The sequence below is a fragment of the Lytechinus pictus genome, chromosome 6 (assembly GCF_037042905.1).
Source record: "Lytechinus pictus isolate F3 Inbred chromosome 6, Lp3.0, whole genome shotgun sequence".
NCBI lineage: Eukaryota > Metazoa > Echinodermata > Echinoidea > Temnopleuroida > Toxopneustidae > Lytechinus > Lytechinus pictus.
This window is the reverse complement of record NC_087250.1, coordinates 12,812,634-12,838,373: the sequence shown is the minus strand read 5'-3', so window position 1 is coordinate 12,838,373 and position 25,740 is coordinate 12,812,634. Positions and strand designations below refer to the sequence as shown.

Below are 25,740 nucleotides of genomic sequence, written 5' to 3'. Positions count from 1 at the left end.
ACAATATATTCCAAATTAATTCAGCCAATATCTTGAATGGGAGCACTCCTTCACCTTGGTAATTAGACGATGCGTAAGAGTGGAGAAAAATAAGAGCGGTGGAAATGTGGAAATAAAAAAAAATAATAAGAACGATATGCATGCCAACAACCCTTTAAAAATTAGATTGCTAAAACATAAACCCTACATAGCAAACTTGGAATGTGGAAAGTGATTGAAGGATTGAAATGAATTAAAGAAGATATAAAAAACTAATTGAATTATATATATATATTTATATATTATTTTGTAGTATAAAATCTATGAAATTTCAATTTCTTAAAAAAAATGAAAATGTTTTTTTTTTTATTGTACCTTCAGGAGTTCATCAACAGACAAAATCGTTTCACACCCGCTCCTGCATGAAAGGGGAAAAATTAACCAACCACTAAAAAATATGGAATTAATGCATGTTATATTGCCTAACATAATAGCTGCTTGTTCACAAATCAAAAACTTATCATTCTAATAAGTTCTTAATAATCTTATTTAATGGATTTCCTCAAACCTTGAACAACGTTTTGTCATTAGATTTTCTTGGTATTTTTAAAACAAACTTTTGTTGTGGTTCCCCTAATAACCATGGTTACAATTAAATTTAAAGGGATGCTCCAGGCTGAAGATATTTATACTTCAATAAATAGAGTAAAATTCACAGAGCAAAATGCTGAAAATTTGATCAAACTCGGATAACAAATAACAAAGTTATTGAATTTCAAAGATTTGTATTATTTCAGTGAAAAAGTTCTAGTTATGTCTTCATGAATATTCATTAGGTGGGCTGATGATGTCATATCCCCACTTGTTCTTTTGTATAGGTTTATTCCAAAATTTTCTACCAAGAACTAAAACAATTGGATTGACAACTGATTTGGTGCATTAGTTATTTCTTGCTGCAACTTATTTCATCGTAATAGAGACACATCATTTACACATATGTTAAAAAAATGAAACAATTATGATGTCATGTAATGACACAAGAAAAATAATGTGGGGATGTTACATCAGCCCACCTAATCATCATATTCATGACGATGTGCATATAACTGTTTTCACAAGATATTACTCCACCTTAAAATTAAATAACTTATGTTATTTGTTATCCGATTTTGATGAAATTTTCAGCATTTTGTTCTGTGAATTTTACTCTATTTATTCAGATATGAAATTTCTCAGCACAGAGCATCCCTTTAATGCAAAATCTTGTAAATACAAGCAAAAAAAAAGGGAGCCTTAACCTGAAGTATTATTTTGGCAAGTTCAATAGTATTTTATTCATAAAGCAATAACAAAAGCAAATAACATCTCTCATAACCCTATCAACAAATGGTACAGTCCAATGTACCTAATATCAGTACAGCATAATACGGAAGCAACCACTTTCAAGACAGGGGTACAAAATACAACATCCATAGAGGAAATCTGCATATTTTTCTTTTCACCACTCACTCACATAAATGCGTTATTAGGTGTTAAGTGACAAAATACCTGCTGGCATTTTTTTATACACTATACAAATATCTGATTCTGAATTATATACATCCATACTTACAATTGAAACAAAAGATTGAGGGGGGGGGGGGGGTCAGGAACATTGTCAATACCATATTTCGCAGGTCTTATTCTCATAACAATCAGTCAAATCAACAAGTCTATTGAAATGGGAAACATTGGATTTTAAGTACTTTGCCATTTAAAAGAAAATATCAAAATGTTCATGATAAAACAAGGATTTAGTGGTTCCAGTCCACTGTATTGCCAATATAACGATTTAGTGATTTATTCCATTCATTTCTTTCAAGAACAGTGTCACAAATATTTTCAGCAGGTCTTGGTCTCATAAACAGTCAAATCAAAAAGTCTATTGAAAAGGGAAACATTGAATTTCAAGTGCTTTGGATTTAAAAGAAAATATCAAAATTTTCATGATAAAACAAGGATTTTGTGGTTCCACTGCATTGCCAATTTGACGATTTATTGATTTATTCCATTCATTTCTTTCAAGAACAGTGTCGCAACTATTTTCAGCAGGTCTTGGTCTCAAAAACAGTCAAATAAACAGAGTCTATTGAAAAGGGAAACATTAGATTTTAAGTAAATTGCCATTAAAAGAAAATATCAAAATTCTCATGATAAAGCAATGATTTTCTGGTTCCACTCATTGCCAATTTAATGATTTAGATATAGTTGCCAATTTAATGATTCTGATATAGTTGTATGATTTTCAGGGCTCTGCATCATATTATCAAAAATTGGCAAAACTTCAAAATGTTGTCACTTTGGTACAGTGTGTTTTGAGCATAACAGTACACGCCCAACCAATGAAAGCCTGACTTTAGTTTGATAAACAGTCAGTAATGTGAATTATACTATCAACACACATTACAATCTTAAAGACTGGATTGTAGCCATTTGATATTTTTTAAACTGCAAATTCTATGTGAAAATGGACATATTCAAATCAAACATATCTAGTGCCCTCTATCGACAAAATTGTGTTTTCCTTAAAATGGGCCCTATACGCATTTATCTTACAAATTAAAGGATTAGATATTAAGAAGTTACTGTCAAAAATATATCCTGAAATGTTCAGCCGAGTACATGATTTTGAATATCGATCGGGCACCTGTTCAAAATACGTTTTTATGTAAAATCACAAAACCTATCTGGTAAAACACATTCTCGTCTCATATTCTTCGCATCATAACTGTTTTAGGGCACACCGAGTCATAAAATCAAGTGATGACTTGTAATAGTTACACGCACATTTTGGGGATTTAGTGAAGCTGAAGACAGGCTTTAAGCAAATCTATAAATATACATGAAGTTCCTGAGTGCAATTAAAATGACTGAAAAAAAAACAAGACATAGCATAGCAAAGAAATAACTTCATGAAAGATCAAAATTCTTAAATTCTAACATAAACTTAAAAAGTACTCTCATCTATAAATTAATCAGTAGGTACATCGCCCAACTATGATACCACCAAATACTGTGATGTGATGATGCACCCAGCTGGGAGTTAGAGGGCCATTTTTTACACAATAAAAACGCTGTTTAAAATTTATACAATGCTATATGAAACTTAAAGTAGTTGTTTAACAGTTTAAACAACCATGCCAAATTTATTGAAAATTAAGCTTTGTGGTTTAAGATTTTAAACACATGTTTAAACTGTTTAAACAACCATGGTAAGGTTCATACAGTAAGCATAGTTGTACAAAATTTTGCAGTGTTTTTATTGTGTAAATCACATCTTAATCATTGTGAAACACCATCATGGTCATAAAAATTGCTTCAAATTTAATAGGGAAGTTTGATTTATGTAGACTTCACTGATTTTTCAGTGATATTCAAATGCTTTGAGTTCCTAAATTTTAATATTTTCAGCATCACCTCTTAAAGTGCACCCCAAACCAACAAAATGTCGCCAGGGAAGGTTCTTTGTAAATAGACAAAATAATCATTTGGTATTCAAAATTTAATTTGCCTATATGAAAAAAAAAAGTTTTCCTCATCATACCGTCAAACTTGAAGTTGTTAAGGTTATTGGTGTCTAATTTTGACAAGCTACTTATTACTTAAAGTGATTGGTTAACATTGGTTTGACTTTTAAAAAATCTGAGCTAGAAGGTCACACTTGTCACCTGTGTCTGTGATATGTTACAAAAATGAAGCCCAAAAAAAATTGCGTTCGAAATTAAGTATTTAGTGCTTCAAAATTGAAATATAAAGTGACCGAAAACACCATCTTAATTTCACCCCTTACACTTATGTGTACTATTTAGGCGTCTATAAGACGCCTATTTACAAACTCGGGGTTTGCCTTGTAGTTTTAGCTTTTCATTCTCAATAATGGTCGTTTTCAGGGTTTATTAGTTCTAATACATGCACTTGTACACATGTTTCATCTTGGTTTGAGAATTTTTTAAATCGGCTGCTCACAAAGTTAAACAATACCTTTAACAGCTTAGGATGTGCATTTTCAAGCTAAAAAGAAATAAATAATAAAATCATTTCGGCTGACTTGTTGGTTTGGTGTGGCAGGTCACATTTTATGCTATTCTCACCTCAGATACATCATAGGAAATTCAATTTTTATAAATCATACATGAGTCAATGAGAAATTACAGTCTAATACAATCTTGAAAAATAATTCATGTGCCAATGGGGCAGAAAACAGAAGTTTGTACGAATACGTCCGTCATTCTAAAGCAATATTGCCAATTTGAGAATCGCCATAAAAAGTAAATAGAGAAGTTTATCAAATTTTACAACTCTCAATTTTCTAGAGGAAGAATAAATCAAGAGTAAAAGAAAAAAGATAAATGAAGGAGAATAAGAGGAATACTTAGACGAGGAAGGAAAAGGAAAATGGTAAAGATGGAAAATAAAAAGCTGGAAAATGAGAAGATGGAAAAGCAGAAGATGGAAAAAAGAGGAAAAATAAGAAATAGGCAGAGGAGAAGTCAGAGGAAGAAGAGGGGGAGGAAGAAGACAAAAAAAAGGAGGCAGAACGGCAAAGAGTAGAAATGAGATAGGAAATATTGACTTGAAGAAAGATGGAATAAAAGAAAAACTACAAAAATAAATGAAAAATTACCCTAAACAATAAAGTTATTATGAGTAGATCCATACCCTCATACTGAATATAGCTATAGATGTTAAATTGTGCAAAATTGGAGGGCATTCTGTTACTCAGTCTTTGTTATAAATTTGTATTCAGCTTTTAATGTTCACAGAACAAAATAACCAAATATAAATACCATTTGAACTCTCACATCTCAGTTGGCCATGGTGCAATACATTCTTCTATGTTAATAAAATTTGGACGTACCATTTGAATGAACAAAAAATAACAAGACAATTATCTTCATGATGATACAGAAACAAAACTGACTCATATCTTCAAAGAATTTCAAAATTAACATTCTCTCATATACATGTATTGAGGGGGCTGTTCCACCCGAGTGATTTAGTCAGTGTATGACATATGTATTGCAAGCCACTTGATAACAAGAATTTAATTCTTGAAATAAGATTAATTGATAAAACAGCTTGCCATAATAATGCCTGCAAAGTGCAAACACTGGCTAAATCATCCAGGTGGAACAACCCTGTAACCAACAGCTAGTTTCATGAAACTTGCTATCAATAACAAATGCTTAAAATTAATGACAACATTGTTATCAGCCAATCAAGTACCATGCTGTCAGTGGCTTATAGCAGTAGAAAAAATACAAAATAATAAGTTTCAAGAAACTGATAAATGATGCATGGATCACTGGTGCTAAATCTATAAGTACTCGTTTTAAATGGCAGCTACTCACAAAAGTGGCATGGATTTCATGGGGTTATCAACAGAATGGCGATGCTGTAGGATCCTGGGTCTTGAACATGTCCTTTAGTTGGATATCAGGTTCCTCAGCTAGTTGAGCGATTGCCGCAGCCATGTCACCATCGCCTTCGCCGTTACCAGGGATCTGAATCTGGAGGGTCATTTGAGGAGAATCCCTCCCGCTTTTAGTCCTTGGATCCCCGCTGGGGAAATTAGTCCTGGTCTTACCACCGACATCAAACGATGCCAGACCCTGTGGAAGGCCGTGGTGCGCACTGGGTACCTTCCTGTGACTAATCCCACCGCTGCCACCCAAATTATCAGGATCCCCACTAGTCGTGTCAGCTTCAGCTACGTCGGATCGCTTCGGCAACTTTGGGATAGAGAATCCTTGCAATTTGGCTTTACGGTCGGGAACCTGCCTGCGAAGATCAACATCCTGAAGTTTGGGAATGTTCAACCTTTCATCTATATCTTGAGCTGGCAAGTTGTCTGACTGAGAAGGACTACCACCTCCGGGCTTGTTACTGCTCATTTGCCTCATAAGTCGAGGATCACGGCTCTCTGCAGGAGGACCTTTCCTGGGATCTCGAGAGTCCGTCTGTGCAAGCCTAGGATCTCTCGATTCTTGAAGACCTTGCCGTGGGTCTCTGGGATCCTGCGCCATCTGTCTCGGATCTCTGGGACCTTGCGCTGTCTGTCTAGGATCTCGAGGATCTTGTAGTGTCTGGTTCTGACCTCTCGGATCTTGTGCCATCTGTCTTGGATCTCGAGGATCCTGTGCTATCTGTCTTTGACTTCTGGGGTCCTGTGCTGCCTGTCTTGGATCCTGCACTGCCTGTCTCGGATCTGGAGCTGCTTGTCTAGGATTAATGTTCCTTGGGTCATTGACATTACCCCTCGGATCGTTTGGCGAAGGTCCTCTAAATCTGTTCATTGGCAGATCTCCTGGGCCTGGTCCACCCTGAAAATTGGGAGGGCCTGAGACATGACCCGATCCATCGGACATCTGTCTGATTAATGGAGTCCTAATAAATGGAGGATGTTGACCATGCCCAGGTCCAGGACCCATTCTTGGACCAGGTCCCTGGAAAGGTGGACCCCTAGGTGGCATGTTCATGTCTGGGGGAGGCATATCTTGAGGAAACCTACCCAAAGGTGGAAGTGGTCCACCGAATGGCGGCAACATACCCCTAGGACCTGGACCTGGCATAAACGGAGGCAGTGGTCCAAGTGGTGGTCTCGGGCCCCCAGGTGGCATGGGTAAAAGTCCATCTTGAGGTGAAGGTCTAGGTCCAGGTCCCATGTGTCTCATTCTTTCATCAGGCATTGGCAGAAGGGGAGGGGGCATGTTATTAATTCCCATGTCCGGCATATTTGGCACGTTTAAAGCCATTGACCTGGGGTCTCTATTCATACGTGGATCCTTTGGACCTGCGGCTTCCTCAGGGCCTTGCATTCTTGCAAGCCGGGGATCTCTCTTCATTCTCGGGTCAAGAGGACCTTGACTTGGCGGCACCGTCATGCTGGGTTGGGCCATTTGATTTCCAGGCATGAATTGAGAGAGAGTCGTCTTTGGAAAGTTGGGCTGACTTTTAAGCTCAGTTGGTGTTGTTAACTCAATCGGTTGCAGCGACGGCCTATCGTCCGGGTCATTGATGGAATATTTATTGTCTTTCCAATGCAAAACTCTAAAACGCATATCAGACTTGTCCCTTTTCTCCCTCCCTGAACGAGGGTCTGGTCTACCTGGTTCACGAATACATTCAATCAACCTAAACTCCTCATTGATCGGTGACATAGGAGAGTCCAAGATTTCTGTCTGAGGTGAAGTAGGAGTCAGAGGGGCGGGTTTGGATGCTGCAGGTCCCTTCTTGACAAAATCAAGAAGATTAAAAGTCACCTGGTTACCAGAACTCGACGGGGTTGTGGGCGTGGTCTTTCCAGCGAAGAGATTGGCGAGAGCACTTGGGATTTGGATGGCAGTCAGTTTCTTGACAGCATCAGAGCTCATACCAGTGCCAGCAGGAAGTCCTGGATCTGACGTTTTTTCTGCAGAATCCTTAGGGATTATGACTGGCTCGTTCATCTTCTTGGCAGAGGTGCTTTTCTTCTTAGCTCGTTCCTCTTCATCACTTGAATACCAGAGGGCCTCGTCTTGAGCTGCAAGTAAAACAAATGAATGGACATTGAAAGTTTATGACATTATTGAAGGTATATAGGGAATGGTATTTCTCCCCTTGTGGGTTGAATAATTCCTACTCTGCACAGGAAATTAATTATTGAAAATATCTTTCTCCCTTTAGCTAAAAAATATATATCTGCACACTGCTTAAGTTTAATAATGTGAGCTCAGAACACTTTGTCATCTTGCACAGGACATTCTGCTGAAGTCTAATCTCTTAGGACAAGATAAATTTGTAAGACCTTGGCTGAGTGTATTTTGGAAGAGGCAAATTAAATTTACAATGCGATTTTGCATAATATACAAATAATGAATGTTTATGAGTGCAATGGACAGAATACTTCATGAGGTGAAAGATGAAATGATCCATTCAACGAGGCTAACCGAGTTGAATGGATCATTATTTCATCTTTCACCAAATTAAGTATTCTGTCCATTGCACGAATGAAGAAACATTCATTATTTGGTTTATATGACACCTAAAAATTGATTTTTTTTTTCCATATGAAATTTATGAATTTCGATGCAAAACATGCTCAAGCAGTGCGAGTTTGGTCTGTTGATTGTTACGTCATTACAACATGCGCACTGCTGGTGCCTGTAGCTGCAGTCTCGGTGCGCGCGTGCAATGGACAAAATCGTATGGATCCAAAATTGCACGATGAATGGATAAAAAATTACACGGTTGATGACGTCATTGCAAAATGGGCAGAATGAACGATCTCAAACAACCAATCAAATCACAAGGATCTATCTAGGTGTTATATAATCTGGTATGTAGTATTGTCTCAACTTCGATTATTCAATTAATGAACAAAGTGAACTGTAATTCATACTCACATGACTTACGCTTGCTATTGTCATCTGACTCTGAATTGACATCACTTCCTGCCTTCCCATCATGCTGCTTCTGTTGTATCCTCATGAAGAGGGCTTTCTGCTTCGCCGGGATGGAGGCCGGGATGGACTGTTTCTCTGGCTTCTCGCCTGCAGGAGAACCTTGCGGAGGCGACGGCTCGGGGGACAGTTCACCCTGGACGGGCCTGGAAGCGCTGGACGACGCAGGGGCAGAGGTGTCTGGCTGTCCGGACTGTTCCATTTCTTCTCGGGGAGGGGATTTAGTACTGTTGTCTGTTGGAGGGGATGGAAGCCGGGTCTTTCTTTCACGTGGATGGAAGTCACTTGAAGAAATTTCTGCAGAGGAAGAATAATTTTGAAAGACATAATTAGTCATACTTAATATTCATAGTCGATTGCTTACAGGAACAGCACTCTATGACAGATATTTACAATGGTTTTACCTCTTCTAAAAAGTTGGCCTTTGATGCTTTAATTGTACAATTAGTTGTATCTTATAATAGGCCAAAGGCCATATCAGGGTTGGATTGTTATGACTCCATAGAAGGGAAGAACCTTGAAAGTGATACAACATGCAATTTTCACCCCATACTCCAGATCAGTCTTGTTTTGCATAAACCACATTGGGCCTATGGAAATCTGTTCACCTATTTTTAACGACATGATGGAACACTGTCTTTGTTATCTTTCAGAAAGCGTGTTTACTTGGCCTAAAAGTACACAGTAAAGACGCTGTTTGAAATTTCATACAACGCTCTTTACTATATGAACCTAACTTTAAACAATCATGCTTAATTTTCTGAGAATATAAAACAATAAAATTTGATTAAGACTTTAAACACTTCTTTAAACTGCTTAAACAACTACAGTTAGAAAATAAACAGTGTTGTATAAAAATCTTAAACAGCATTTTTACTGGGTATTTGTGGGTATTACATATCAAGGCACTGGTGACTGACCTTTGTCCGAACTAGCTGAGTTGTCCTCACTTTGAGAGCTTGGTAAGGGCGTGGTCTCCTGCCCTCTGTTTGAATCCATGTCCTGCTGGTCTTGACACTGACGAGTGGAATCCCGATTCTGCGCTTGATCGTGGTTCGATCGGGCCAGAGACACAAACTGATTGACCATCTCATACGGGTCCTGGTATTGGTCCTGGTCTTGCGGATACGGCTGTTGCTGCTGATATTGGTCTGGGTATGGACCAGGTCCTCCTTGCTGGTCTTGGAACTGTCCTTGGTAGTCCCTTTGATCAGGTCCCTGCTGATGGGGCTCGGCGTACTCAGGATTTTCAGCGCCGTAAAAGGACATCCTTCATTAAACAAAGGAAAGAAAAATATCAAGTTACAAATGCTGGGAGTACAGGTACATATTGAGAATAATCCAGGGGGGGGGGGGTTCATAAAGCTGTTTGTAAATTTACGCACAACTTTACGCACGAATGGAACATGTTCTTAGGTCATATATCAATTATACAGGGATATCATTTATCGCAAGAAAGGATCACCAGTCGTGCGTGAAGTCATATGTATCTTACGAACAGCTTTATGAAATACCCACCTCCTGTCATTAATTGAGTACTACAGAGAAAATGCTCAATAATTGACATCCGAGGGAAGAAAAGAAGAAGAAAAAAAGGTGATTTCTTTAATATCACCTGTCCCCCAAAACAGATTATCTGACTGTTGTTTGTCAAATGAGCACAACATAGAAACTAATGTATATATATTACATGGTGTGTTCCCCTTTTTAAAGGACATTGTGCAAATTTCCTACGAGAAAAAATTATGACAGTGATGGATTTCATATAGTTGAGGTTGATTATATCGATGGCAACTCTTTGTAAGACGGGGCCCTGATGGAATTACTCAGCTACACAATGATTTTGATACTCACGGTCCAGGTGGCTCCTCTAACTGTGGAGGCCGAACATCAATGTCAAGCAAAGATGGTATGTGACTTGTATCCCCAGGGGTGGGGAGAAGACCTTTGGTCTTAGACGGGGAGCGTGGGGGACCTTCTTGAAACTCATCGAACGAGGATAGGGACTGGAATGAAAAAATGAAGGAAAAAATATGGATGAAAAAAATATGATACATTAATCGAAGAATTTGCTAAATAAAGTATTTGTCTCTATATGGAATGAACTCGCTGCCCAACACTATTTACTTACTTTCTAATGTCATCTCTTTATTTGTACTTAATTCTTTTATTTTATGTAAGTGTACGGGGACACACTTAGCTATGTGTTATGCCTTATAAAAGAACTGAATGTTATCATCATCATTATCAATATGGGTTACCATTTGACAATCTTACAACCCTTTTCGCTGTGAGTCGGACTCTCGCGAGTAGGACTGGGATGTCTCGGTTTTAAAGCTTCAATAATTCATTCTTTCTGACAGGTGATTTATCAAATCTTGACTATTACAGATTCATTGTAACAAATTTCCAATATCATCGGTCATAAGTTAAGAGCGACTGGTGGACCTTTCTTACGTGCTACATAATCTCCAATGAACATTTAATGGTGAATATCATTTACCACAAAAAAGGATCACCAGGCGTTCTCAAAGTCACTCTTAACTTACGAACAGTTTTATGAAACGCCCCCCTAGTCTGCTTTCTTTGACAGTAGTTTACACACAACTTAAAACTTGACTGCAATCACATAAGATATGGTCTAGTGACCCAATTTCTCTAGCTCTGAATGTCAAGTACTGTACTGTGAAAGAATGCTGACTTTGACTGTAGAAGTGATAAACAAGACAGAATATCATCACAAAACAATTAGGGCCAAATCCACAAAGGTTGTTTTGAAAACAATCAGTTGAACCCATGGTTTGCGCAGATTTCATGCATAAATTACACTTAATTTACCATGCATATTGAAAAATGTCCATTTGAATTAATGAGTCTTCTCTTCAAAACAGTGGACCCGTGAATAAAATGGCATGCTTAACCATGGCAACAGGCATTCATTGGGGGCACTGTAACAATAGCACCTATTGTCAATATACACAGTAAATTATAACAGTAATTTATAGATGAAATATGCACAAACCATAAAGTCTACCGATGGTTTTCAAAAACAACTTTGTGAATTCAGGCCTTTGCGAAACTCCTACATACCTTCTCCAGAAGCATCTTGGTATGTGGATTCAATTGTTCGTGGGAGAAGCGGCACTTCTCGCCTTGGTAGCATTCTGATCCTGAATGGAAGTACTTGCACGGGAAATCACGTAGATTATGAGTTAAGGAAGGTACATCAGGCGCATGGAGGAGGGCGCTCTTTGGTAAATAGGCCCAACGAAGAACCGTTTCCTCGGGCCCAGGAGTAGTATAGAAATAATACCCCGGACCAGGTCTGTCTGGGTCTATTACTTTGGGATCAATGTCTACAATGTCTTCCAGAGCAGGTTCCTGAACTGGAACCCAAGCGCCAAGACCGGGTTCGATGGAGTCCCCCAGGGCTTCTTTCTGGGCCTCCACCTTTCCCATTTCATGCCTGACCCAATACTCTGCAAATTCAAGAGCATCTTCGTACATGTTTGAGGGATCGGCACGGAACCAGGACCCGATAGCGGTCCCCAGCTCTTCAACGAGGTCTGGACGATCGGGTAACTGGTCCGGGGTCATCCAGCACCAGAGTCTTTTCTCAATCTCTAGGTCTTCTTTGGTTGGGACCCAAGGGGGAAGACCAGGCTCTGGCCATGGGTCTTGGTCCACGTCGCTAGCTAAGTCCATATCGGACCCCTCAACAACCTCCCCGTTTCTCCTGGCTGACCTCTCTCCTCTCTGTCTCTCCTCATCGCCACGAACAGCGCCCTGATCTTCCGAGCTCAACGGGCAATGGCTACAATGGCTAAATGCCAAAGACACAAAAACACAAGGGACCATGTTAAGGAAATGTGCTCTTGTATTTCTAGTAAACCACCATCTCTTAATCAATCCACATCCATAGGACTATAATCAATCATTTTTTCACCTCTGTATTAGTAGGAGAAAACTAAGGTGAAAATAAACAAAAGTCTGCATCTCTCCTACGCTAAAGCTATATACGTATATCAAACTCAAATAGCAGCACATTTCCTTCTGCTTTGAATATTTTTGATTTAGATGACATAGTGATGGAGTTTATGGTTTAGCACAAATAAAGTGGTCCCTTGTGGCCCCAAGAACGTCTTTCCGCGTTTCAAAGACGTATAATCTGATGGAAATTGCAGAACACCGATTGTTGTATTTGAAATACATTTGTTGGCCCAATCCGACACGAATCCTATGGAAACGGTGCCGATAAAGTTGATAGAATGGTTGTGAGGAGAGCGGAGTGGTAGGAGAGAGGCAGCTTGGAGGAAACTTGGTGCCAACTTGGAGCAATAACATGGTGAGGGTTATTGCAGCAAGCAACACAGGCCTATCTGGCAAAGAATAAAACAAACAATGGAATAAAACTAGACAAATGATGTTAGCCTAAGGTACATCAATAAAAGGTAGTACACGTTAATATGACAGCTTTCAAACCCCACTACAAAATCCCACATGTGGATGTGACTAATATTTAAGTACCTTAATAGTATAATGAACATCAATAAATCATGCAGTAGAAACTGCACCATGTTTATGGTATGTCTCCTAACCACAAATTAAATGTTGCACATCAAAGAGATGAAATAACACCAAATAGCTACCTTGCCCGCCCCTAATAAAACAGACAATGAAGTCATATAAAGCCTCAGTATTTTATGCAGGTGCTGATTTATATTGATCCATTTTACTGAAAAAAAAACAATCTCAAGGGCAACATCCATTTTCTGCATTAATTGAAATCTATTTATTTAGTTAAACTAACATTTTTGTGAAACACCCCGCCCCCTGGTGTGCCAACCCCTACGAGCCTTACAAAACATGACCCTGGTTTCTTTAATAAAGTAACAGATAGAAAGGATATCATGCATGTACAGGCAAGTATCTCCTTTATTGCAGAATCCGCTGACGTAGAATTTACAGAGCTCCTGCTTCCTCTGCTGCGTCAGATCGTGGCTATAAGTACAGTTCTCTCCCTGTTAACAATAATAGCATGCATAACAATTAACAAAATAATAATTTCTTCAACCCGTTCAACTATAGTGACCAAATTAGTCAATTGGGCAGGCATCTTTTTTATGCAGAGCTATAAGAGAACTAAATTGTATCATACAAAATAAAATCTTCATATACCACATACCCTCCCTTTTCATCCTTGGCATCTTTATTTTGATTTAAAAAAAAAGCTGAATGAAAATAAGAAATAAAAATTATTTAATTGGCAATGCAATGGAATTATCAAAGCTTCTGTCGGTCCATATGACCACACAAGCTCCATAAGTGCAAGAATTAAATTCCAACAAAATAATGTTGCCAATTCCAAGATAAAACACTGATCAACTAAGGCTAAAGATAAGTCATGACACTAAATGCTTAAAAGCTAAGGGCCCTGTATACACATGTAAGTTCAATTAATCATGGCAGAAAGTCTATAATGAACCAAGTACAAAAAGTTAAATCAATTATAAATATTGTGCACATTTCTTTTCATTACTTCCCAAGATCTTAGTTAGGAAAATTACTTGTATATTCAAACGTAATTGGAAGTCTGAAAAATGTGATACAATAAGTTGCAATTGAGTGCAGATATTGATTGCATCTGTATGGGAAAATGGCCCTTGTTAGAGAGATGAGAACTGACCTTCTTGCAGCGACCTTCAAGGTAAAATTTGCAGATGAGATGTAGCATCATCTTCTTCTCTCCCATCGGTTCTTTGGGTGGCTTAGGACCAGGAGGCCCGGATCCACGCCCTCGACCTTTGCCTTTCATCTTAGCAGCGAGAGCTATCTTCTTCAATTTCTCTTGGATAAAACTCTGTGTGGAATAAACAATGAAATTGGGATTATGGATATAGGAATTACTCTTAAACAGAAAACTGGTGGTTTATTCTATTCATCAACAGATGAAATCATGCTTAGAGGTACCTAAGGTTGAAGATAATATCTAAATAGAATATAATTGAACAAAAAATTTCATTAAAATAATGAAAAGATTGAATTTTAAATTTCTGCAATAAATTTGTAAAAAGTTATATATGCATTCCTTTAAAAAAAAACATGCAATAGGTGGGATTATGATGTCATGTCCCTACTTTCCTTTTTCTTATTTTTTTTTACATGACATCATAATTGTTTCATATTTTTGAGTGGAAACCTATCTCCATTTGCAAAAGTTAAATTTCAGCAATGATCATCTTACAGTGTAAATTGGTAATTAATCCTATTAGTTCAGTCTTGGAGGACAGAATCTGCGTACACACAATTTCATAAAGTCCAATAGAAAAACATTAGGGGTAGATGACATCATCAGCTCACTCATTGCATATTCATGTGTCCCAACCAACTTTCTTCTCTGTCTTCTACCCCTTCCCAAATGGAGAGAACTATATCACCAACCCCGCCTATAACCATTATACTTCGGTGACATACTTACATGTTTGGCACCAGGAGGGGGCTTTCCCCTGCCCCTGCCTCTGCCCCTCCCACGCTGGGCACCGGCCATACGGGGTGACATCTCCTCCTCCTCCGATTCTTCATCTACAAACCTGGGTAGAGAGAGTCAGAATGAGACAGTAAAGGGATTAAAGGAGCCACAAGGGAATTGTTCATCAATCACCAACAATTTAATTTAAGTAACATTGGTTTTGATCAGCTGAGAACTAATTTCACTGAGGCAAAGTAAAATCAAACTATTTGTGAAATGCAAGCACTGTTTTTTTTCTCCAGAACTATGAAAAAGATGTGAAGATTTTTTAAGATTTTGAAGGAATGCATAGTACTGCAAAAAGTGACATACAACACATCAACCAAACTATTTCTATATCTGATCTCCAATTAATTGAATTTTAAATAATAAACTAGAATGAGGCAAGGAGTTCCACAAGGCTTTCTTTTCGTAAAATACTTGGTTACTCTTCTCAGAATATCTATAATCTCTGGAGGCCTAGATCAAGTAACTATTTTATGACCTGATGATATGGTTCGTCACAACCACATAAACCTAAATGTTTCTGTAAAAACAACAGCATAACTCCCTTCAATAATTGAAATGAAGCAATCCCACTGCTGCCATTTTGTTTAACAAAAAAATATGTCTAATTTCATTGTACAACCAGTGTCATGCACTGTCCAAGATCTGGAGTCTTCCAACCACAAAGCCAGACCTTGTGCCATTCACTGGACAGGACTTCTTCAATGACCCAAGAAGATCTGCCTGCGAAAGGGTGTGAAACCAAACTGTACTTCCCCTTTCCCGATCATCCGTTACCCAAGCCTCTCCCTCCCCTCCCCAAAAAGAACAGAGGAAATTTTGTTTTACTTACCCTGCCTGATGGGCTTTGTACTTCCTCATCTCCTCCTCCCACGAATCGGCTCCAGAGCTCCCGTATCCCTGTTCCTCCTCCTGCCCTTCCATGCCTCTCATCCCCCACATCTCCCCTCCCCTACTCATGCTCCTCTGCCCCCTCCTTCCTCTCGCTCTCTCCATCCTGCCTTCGTCATCGGGACCGTCTATCTCGCCGTGCCAGCCTTCCTCCTCGTCTGGCTCGGAAGGGCGTCTTCTTTCTCGGTGAACGGAGCGTCTCTTCTTCGAAGGGGCCCGTGCTCCGTCTGCATCCATGTCTTCAGGACTCTGGTTATGGAAAGATACAGTGAAAAGAGCATTGAAAGATATAGAACATAGCCATCGACTGTTGGGCTAATTACTACAATTTATTTCAATGGGTATTTGTACATATGACCAATTGTAAAATATAGTCCCAAAATTAATCATTGAGCTTTGTGTTACAGAGTATTGGGCCCTCAATGACTGATCTTACAATTAGTTGGAACAAATACAAGCACAAAACTAATATCCCTAGCGCTTTTATCATCTTACCCCATTTTCTTCTTCGCTAGAATGATGCCTTTTTCTTCTTTTCGACTTCTTGTGATGATGCCGTCTGCTACTGTGCTTCTCCTTCCTCCTTTTTCGTCTCCTCCTCTTTTCTCGATCATCCTCCCCTTCCTCATTTCCTTCCTCCTCCTCCTCCTCATCATCGCCTTCTTCCTTATGTTCTCGATGACGGTGGCGTCTCCTGCTCTTGCGAGGGGTTTCAACGACTGCAGATGTAGAAAGGAAAAAGGTTACGAAAAATTATGTTGCGGGGGCATTTTCCAACTGGATTTACGGATTAGAAATGGTCTATGACTGTTATTATCATCACTGTCATGCAATAACAAGTTTTACACAGTTTTATGCCAATAGTATCCATGAAACAGTATGCCTGGGGCAACATAAAGCTTAGTACAATTGATTGTGGAACTGATATCTCTAGTATAAGTATGAGATATCAGCACCAATATCACTAATACTTGGCCCTAATGGCAGATCTAATATATCATAAAGCTGCTCTAAAAGTTACTTCTGACAATACAAAGATCTGAAATCTAGCCAACTCATAGACCGATTCAGATTGTTCTGTACATGTATCTACACACACACACAAATTTAAATTAAATAAAACCTGATTATTTCTGATTCGTCTAATGCCAATATGTCCAATTGCCAACTCATCTACTATCATTTGGTCTACTATCAGTTTGTCCACAATCCACATGGTCTAATTGACAATTCAAGCACTCACCATTTTGTCTAATAACCAGTTGGTCCAATAGCCATTTGGTCTAATTGGACTAAGTGTTAATTGTGCAAAATGAATGAAATTGAAATGGATATTAGACCGACTGGTCGTGAGAAAAAATGGTCATAGACGTAGTGATGGTTGTTAGACGAAATGTTGGACGGAATGGCATGAGACTGTATGAAAGTAGACCATGTGGTGAGTGGATGAATTGGCAGTAGACGAATTGGCAATTTACCCTTAATGACATACCTTGCTCTTGCTCTTCCATTTCTTCCTCCACCCCTGCATCATTTTCATAACCATAGTTACCGCCTCCTCCATCCACGTACCCCTCCTCTTCGTTGCCCATCTCATCGGGCTGCTGGACTCCTTCGACCTCGTCGCTGAGCTCACCGTCTTCCAAGATCTCGCCATCCTCTTCAGGATTCCTGTAATAATAATATCAATAATAACAATAATGATAATAATAATAATAATGATGATGGTGATGATGAAAATAATGATAATGATGATGTCAATAATAATAATAATTATAACGATAATAAATAATGATGATAATAATGGTAATAATAATAACGATAATAATAATGCTGATAATCATAAATAATAATAATAATGATGATAAATTAATGAAAATCATGAGTGGTATTCTGAGATCCATTTTATCTCAAATAAAATAAAACTTTTTATCTCTGTTAAAATCAGTGAGATAATACTTCACATAAAATCTCCCTGGATTGGTATTCTGAGCACTGGCGGATCCAGGGGGGAGGGGCAAAGCCGGCCCGTGCCTCCCCCCTTTAAGAGGCGCAATTAAAATTTGTAATGCAAAATTACCTTTAAAACAGCTTAAAAAGTGTGCCCCCCCCCCCTTTTTGAAAACTTTTTTTTTTGGCTTGTCTATTTTTTTTCGTGGACAAAATGTCCTTATTTTTTGGTTGAAATTTCCTTTTTTTTTTTTGGGGGGGGGGAGGGGGGGCTTGTCTTTTTCTTCGTAATGTCCTTATTTTCTGGTTGAATTTTTTCTTTATTTTTTTTGCTAGTCAAATTTTACCTCAGGGAAAATGTTCCCCCCCCCTTGGAAAATCCTGTATCCGCCCCTGATTTTGAAAACTATTTTAATTTCATTTTATCTTTGGAATGACAAAGGCCGTTTTTTAGCATTCTTCTCATTCAAGAAATGGGTCCTTTCCACCTGGAACTTTGGCAAAGGGGTGAGATTGCATTAATCTATTGAATTAAAATGTGCTTGCACTTACAAGTCTTCATAGGGGGGGGGGGGTCTCACCCCCGCTTCCCAGGACCATATTGGCTTCTTTGGTTCGAGCAATTTTCAAAGATCAAATGCAATTATTTGTCAAATGATGGCTATTAGATTTAGCAGCAATATGTGTGAATATACATTTCATTCAGCAAACAAGAGAGAGAAAGAGATAGAGGGAGAAGAATAGACAGAAATGGGTGATATACTGCTTTAAGCTAAATGATCGTAGTTGCAGTAAAACACTGATTTCGTGAGAAAGTCTGTAAAACCAAGGTAAAGTATTGATATATCATCGTGGATCTAGATCTTGTACAGTTACATAAACTGAACTTTGTGAAATCATAATATCTAGCTAAAAAACGATCACACTGAAGATCGCCAACACAGATAGGCACACGTGGGACAGTGTATTATTATTGCTGGAATAAAGACCCGACAGAAGTGACCGAATCCGCGCTTATTTTGCTTATTTCTCAGCAATTACACAATTTCTTCCAAAATTCTTTGGCACATATTTTTATTCATACAAACAGACACTTTGGTAATCATTATATTAAATTCTGTAAAAAGTCATTTTGAGATCATTCCCACAACTGGAATTTATCTTTAAAATGACAGCATATTCGAATATATGTACATGTATGAGTGGATGTGAGCATTTAATTACATATTTTTCCCCATTGTTTGATTTCATCATAACTAGAGCTTTGAGCAGAGACAGTCATTTTCAAATAAACATTCAATATTCATTTTTCATTCGATATTAGGAGAAAAAATCATGAAAGTTAAAAAAGCCCCCAAAACATGTATTTCAAGGCACATACAAGCACATTTTTAATCTATATATATATATATTTTTTTCAACGATTCAATTGTCTTTTTCATTTGTCCTCTTGTCAAAATCATTACTACCATAATGAGAACTTTAAATTATCAGCAGAGTGGATACAAATGGTTATAATAATTGTCATCATACAAATCAGTAGGCCCTATTATTTTCAAATTTTATTATTATTATCAGCATTATCATCACCATCTTCATCATTATTGTCATCATTATCATCATTTTCATAATTATTTTCATCATTATTACTATTGCACAGTATTATTCCCAGACGGTGTGTTATATGTATTATTATCATATGACATCATTATAATGATGTCAATATATAAATAATTTTTCTTCAGAATAATTAGAAGTACTATAACTATCCAGGGGCCGCGGAACGGTTTTCAAAGTGGGGGGGCTGACCATGCAAAAAATCACAATCCTATGGTAATTTTACGTTTTTCTACACGGTTTTGGAAAAAAGTGGGGGGCTGAAGCCCCCCCCAGCCCCCCTGCTTCCGCGGCCCCTGCTATCCTTGAACATGCATGAGCATGAACATGAGCATTATAATCCCCCCCTCAAGATCTATATTCCTTTGTTTGGATTCCCTGCTGTCCAAACCGACACAGTTAATGGATTAGTGTGTACAAGGCAAGGGATCGATCTATAAACATTCAAAGTGCATTATTATCCTATATCGCCAAGGGGGGCCTTGCATGCTTAAGTAGTTCAACAGTAAATGAATTAATTTGACATTTTCATTGATGTTAGAACCATAGGCCTAATCAGGGAATAATTTTGCGTTACAAATTTGAATAGCATTTTTGGTCACAAGAGAAAAGCTCTTATTTTAACTAAGAAATGTACAGTCCTATTAAAAAATATGTTATACAAAAGACTTTATATGCATATTACAGTCTTTCAAAAATGTGGAGCAAATTGCGATGCGATACCAGGAAAATTATTCCCTGCTAATTCTGCCATTAAACTGGTGGGTGGCAGCAGGAAGGGTGGAATAGAGGGAGAGGCTAGGCACTAATGAAATAATTTGAAGAAAAAAGAGCCAGGTAGGTTTACTGTTTTGTAAAAACTGATTGCAGATCTACATTTGAAGGAAGAATATGTTAATGCTCCATGTATTGTGATCTTTTTACACTCCAAAATCATTGTGTAAGGTGCTGAGAAACAATGTTATTTCGGAATAGCACTATACATATTATTATTATCATCATCATTATTATTATTACTATATAATTAATTATAATTATTAGATAACATAGATGTCGGCATGCAATTTTTAAGAGGGGGCCGGGGGGGGGGGGGGGGGATGGGTGTATGTGGCCGTCAATGCCAATTTCTCTTATTTTTTAGTTATCCATTTTATAAACAATCAGTCAATACTACACTTGGAAAACAACTGTAGTGACTACTTGCATGCATATAGGCTTACTCATTTCATGTAAATGTTGGCATATATTCAAGAAGTATTGTCACTTCACATTTCTGGCCTAATCATGATCCCCACCCCCCCCCCCCCAACATACAGCATCCATGAACAAACTACGTATGCCATTACCTTCTCTTCATAACTTTGATACTGTATTGATTACTAGTACCATAGTAGGATCCATGCTAGTACATAGAAAACTTGAGTTTGAAAGATATGGAATGAATAGAACATTGACTGCACATCATGAGATCACATTTCCTCACATAAAATGAATGCACTGTAACCCTCTACATAATGAATATGAATAGGGTGTATAAATAGCCATCCAATCAGTGGTTGCCAAAAAACTGCATATTCATGAGCTGCCATAACCTTGGCATATACCACTCTATGGGAAGGGGTATTATCATTCTATGAGGGACAGCATTATACTAGTGTAAAATGTTGCCCAAATAGATTGAAATGAATCGAATTTGAGCAGTGTTCAAAAAAGGAAAGAAGGAATTGCTTCTAAAGGAATTGCATCTTAAAATAGAGGATAAAAATCAATATGCTATACATTTTGCCTTTTTTTTTAAACCATTAATTTTTATATGGACATTTTCCCCTGGCTTTATTGAGCACAGTTCACTAGTCTATTTATTCAGACCCTTTTAGGGACTCTTCCAACCTTTTAATACAGGAGCAAAACTTTTCATGTTTCTTGTCAATACTCACACTGAAAGTACAAAATACAAGAGGTTCCGAAAGCGGAAAAAAAAATTAATAAAGAAGAAAGTTTAAGATTGGGCTGGCAATTAGAGTACAGAACCAACATCATGCACAGATCCACCCCCCCCCCCATGACAATACATGTATGTTGGGAGGGCAATTTTCAGGCTACAGGTATTGATTAAAACATACATTAATTAACGTACCCACATGTAGTGTTTTGTAAAACATACAGGCCCAATGGCTTTTTATTCTAACATTTCATAACTTTTTTGTTTATAAATATGAAATCTTAACCTCATATTATTTTGGAGTGATTTCCTTTCATAACGATTATTTGTTCATTAACCATATTGCAATCTGTAGTCATTTTTTGTAATAAAATGAAAAAAAAAACATGATATGTTGAGCTACTTTTCTAGTCTTTCCCCTTGGTATCCACAATCAAAGAGTTGGTAAAAACAATGGAATGACATGAGACATGGGGGGGGGGGGGTAAAAACTTTCTTGACAAAAGAGGTGGGTGGCTGAAATGAAGGGAAAAGGACATCAGGATTTTGGATTTGATTTGGCTATCATAGGGAATATCGAACATCAATATTCCATGGCATGTTTTTTTTTCTTTACATCTTTTTTTTTCTTGGGTTGGGTACGGGGCGTTGGAGTACTGCATATCGAGACAAAGGTAAGAAATTGGATAGGTCTACATAATATATGATAACAAAATACTATAATGAGGGTAATAATGTTAATAAAATATTATAAATAATAATAGGATTCATATTTATTGAATCATCAGAATTAATTGGTAAATTAAAACAATATAAAGTACTTGTAAAAGTCTAGTAATCATGATGCCAATAATAGCCTAATACTAAATTCACAAAATGTAATCAGAATATAGGCTAACTAACATTGACAATATATGCTTATATTTTGTTTGTATTAGAGCATTTAGGGCATACTTTGTTTGAAGGTCAAGTCCACCCCAGAAAAATGCTGACTTGAATAGAGAAAAATCAAACTAGCATAGTGCTGAAAATTTCATCAAAATCAGATGAAAACTAAGAAAGTTATAAAATTTTTAAGTTTTCGCTTATTTTTCACAAAACGGTGATATGCACAACTAAGTGAGTCAGTCGATGATGTCCATCACTCACTATTTCTTTTGTTTTTTATTGTTTGAATTATACAATATTTCATTTTTTGTAGATTTGACAATAAGAACCAACTTGACTGAACCATATAGTATTAAACAATGCTAATTCCACAAGTTCAGGGAGGAATTAATCGTTGTATCACTCGACAATGAGGATAAAATTGGAATATTTCATATAATAAAACACAAAAGAAATAGTGAGTGGATGACGTCATAGTCTCCTCATTTGCATACCAGTCAGGATGTGCATATAACTGTTTTGTGAAATTAAGCGAAACTTTAAAATGTCATAACTTTCTTATATTTTACATCCGATTTTGATGAAATTTTCAGTGTTATGCTTGTTGGATTTCTCTTTTTTAATTCAAATAAAAACTTTTTGTTGGGGTGGACTTGTCCTTTAAAGATGCTTATATGGGGGAAAATGACTATTGAGATACCTAAGGGACAAGTTGCTATTTTATCAAATGAAGGACGTACGGCAATCAGTCAGAAAAAATATGACACACAATCTCATCAAACCTGCATCTCAAATATTTCCACATTCAAATTCACTCATTCAGGGAATGGGGTTGTCATATATGTAATACGCATCTACAGCCTACAAGCTGAACATTAAATTTACACCAAACATGCATGCAAACATTGCCAGCTTATATAAATCAATGTATCAACATACACAAAGAGTAGCCAATTGGATTTATTGATGGTCTGTGGATTTGAGACATGTATGCAGATATTCCCCCTTAGAAAATTAATAAATAAATGAAAAGAATAATAAATAAAAATACTCCACAAAATATTAAAATAAGTAATAAGAAAATAGGCAAAGAATTTGTTTTGTTTTTTTGAAAATTGGCTAATTAGGTATTACAGAGACATATGATTCCCCCAAAAATGACCCAACAGTATAGTTGCAAAATAGCCCCTCCAAATTACAACAGACCTTAAAACTCCTAAAACTTCAAGAGCCAAAAAGGAAATTATATAGCAGAAGGAATGTTAAGAAGTGTAGGCAGAAACTATTTATTTCACTTCCTGGCTATAGACTAATGTAAATAGACTGCCATATTGTCTATGAAATTAATATAAGCCTATAGACTCTATAGCAGTTAAATTTGCCTGCATTATTGCCAATTTCCCCTTTAGTTTTTCTAAAAATGTTGGCCCCAAATGATACCAAATACATAAAAATAGATCATATATAATTGCAGGGATAGACAAGGGGCCAAGGGCATAAACTTTATTATCTGTCAAACCATGGTAACCCAGCTGTCTGAAGTTTAGACTACACTATATATAATTTGCATATAATTATTATTGTCAATTGTCCACTGAAGCTTCAACACAGTTGAAACAGAAAAAATGATTTCTCAAGAACTTGCTTATCAGGGTCTCTTTATGTAGACTAGTAAATAGGCTTCACTCTATTGATGAAATCAAAACTGCACTTGGAATGCATACATGAATAGGTCCATGATACATGTAACGATCATTGTCAATGAATACTTTGATTGAAAGGATATTATTCTTCCAATTCACTGCATGTAATTCAAGGTCATTTCTTCAGGAGCTTCAAATTTGAATGGAACAGATGCTATCAATAATTCTTATCAATGAAAGTCCTTGGCCAAATGCACCCCTCCCATTTTCATAAAGATAGATTCTGATGCAAAATAAGCCCTTTCTTTTAACTTTCATGTATTTAGTGGAGTTATATATATTTAGGATTTGACACAAAAATCTAGATAGTAAATAAGATCTAACATTAATTGTAGCCTATATTGAAAATGAGGTTAATTGGGTTAAAGTAATACTAGAATGCATGTATTAACCAGGCCAGTGATTTGAATTGAACAGTTAATCAGTCTATAAGTCCAAGTCCAACTTAAAAAAAAAAAAAATCTTGCTTGGGCTAGGCCAAACATCTAACCCCAGAGTTAGGTGTGCTGCAAAAAAAATATATATAATGTTGAAAAACTTGAATAATAAAAAAAACAAAATGTTGACAGGCACAGCACAATAATACTCGGGTCCAATCTTAAAACCACTAAAAAGCCATGTCTTGCAATTTGATAAACAGTGCTTTGTTTAGTTTGACTTTGAAACTGGCCCTTGTCAAAATGACTACTAGTATTCACTATGTCTGCCTGAATTTACCGAAATTAAGATGAAATACAAAGACTATATAAAGTATCCTAAACGCAGAATAAACTGCAGGTCAACGAACTTTGCCGTGAAACGTGTACACAGAATTAACACTGAACTAGCTCTATGTAGTCTACAAAGGAAGACCGTGGGGTGAATGACAAAGAAAGGGTAGGTTTGGGTTTACAAACACAGCAAATAACATTTCTATATTCTAAGTATTCCACAGAGAGTGTTTAATTCCAACATCCCAAAAATGAGCTCGATAAGTCAAGCCCAAAGTAGCTTTCAGAAGCTCTCCTTGGCCTTGCCCCTTGACTCTTCAGACAGAACATCAACAATCGAATTCAATGCCATGGGTGTCGTTAGCGTCGCGGGTCCCTCTAGCTCTGCAGAGAACGACCCCAACAATCCTCCCTCTCCCAAAGTGGACCAGTCCACACGACCAAGCGGGAAGACATGACGTCACGCGAATAAATTATGCAAATGAGACAACAGAGTCATTAGGGCGTCTACGTACGAAGAAGGCAATTTTGACGATTTATCATACTTAAAAATCCACAGAACATCACCAATTTGCTACAGCTTTGTGTATGTACTTACGCTACACAAGATATGTGATAGAAATATTATTTTGAGAATAGCTACTCGACCTTTCTGAGCCTTCATTTAGGCTTTCTTTGTTTTCACAGGACACGAGAGGCGGGGGTGTTTCAAACAGGGTTTCAAGCGCCATTTTTTGACGTTTTCCTGTTTGTTTCCTCGATTTTTCCTCGTCAATGTGTTCTATGCAATGTTGTTAAGGAAATGATTACATTTCACAGCATTTTCACATCCATTTCACGATGAATCCATTCTTTCATTGAGAGATGAGCAGATTTCCCCCTTCGCAGAATGAAAAACATGGCGTACTAATGCTTCGAAAGATGACGTCATCATTACCGCGTCAATTCAATTATGGTAGCTTCGAAAGGAAAACTGGAATCGATTTTTTAATGTATGATTTTTTCTCTTGTACTAAAATATATTACTCCTTGATGGAAAATTCAA

At 37.3% G+C, this 25,740-nt stretch overlaps 1 protein-coding gene across 2 annotated transcripts; it reads right to left on the bottom strand.

The window, feature by feature from the left end:
* Positions 1-1,285: 1,285 nt before the first annotated feature.
* LOC129263336 (zinc finger CCCH domain-containing protein 4-like) lies at positions 1,286-25,649 on the bottom strand. Of its 2 annotated transcripts, none has more exons than XM_064100939.1 (12): positions 25,344-25,649; positions 17,378-17,556; positions 16,381-16,604; positions 15,827-16,134; positions 14,938-15,049; positions 14,146-14,319; positions 13,369-13,480; positions 11,550-11,659; positions 10,314-10,465; positions 9,380-9,729; positions 8,403-8,756; positions 1,286-7,540 (listed from the first exon to the last, which is right to left on the bottom strand). In XM_064100939.1, the coding sequence occupies exons 1-12, from the start codon at positions 25,424-25,426 to the stop codon at positions 5,397-5,399; spliced, it is 4,302 nt and encodes a 1,433-aa protein (XP_063957009.1). In that variant the 5' UTR covers positions 25,427-25,649; the 3' UTR covers positions 1,286-5,396. The 2 variants fall into 2 exon arrangements, with proteins under 2 accessions (XP_063957009.1, XP_063957008.1); XM_064100938.1 differs by having other exon boundaries at positions 11,550-12,282; positions 13,380-13,480; positions 25,344-25,627.
* Positions 25,650-25,740: the final 91 nt, after the last annotated feature.

Bases quoted from the DNA above. Each gene is read 5' to 3' on its own strand.
- LOC129263336 (XM_064100938.1), bottom strand. From the start codon at position 25,426: ATGGCGCTTGAAACCCTGTTTGAAACACCCCCGCCTCTCGTGTCCTGT. The intron at 17,557-25,343 runs GTCGAGTAGCTA...TTATTATTACAG, and splicing joins CTAAATGAAGGCTCAGAAAG to GAATCCTGAAGAGGATGGCG. The intron at 7,541-8,402 runs GTGAGTATGAAT...TTTTACTTGCAG, and splicing joins CAATAGCAAGCGTAAGTCAT to CTCAAGACGAGGCCCTCTGG.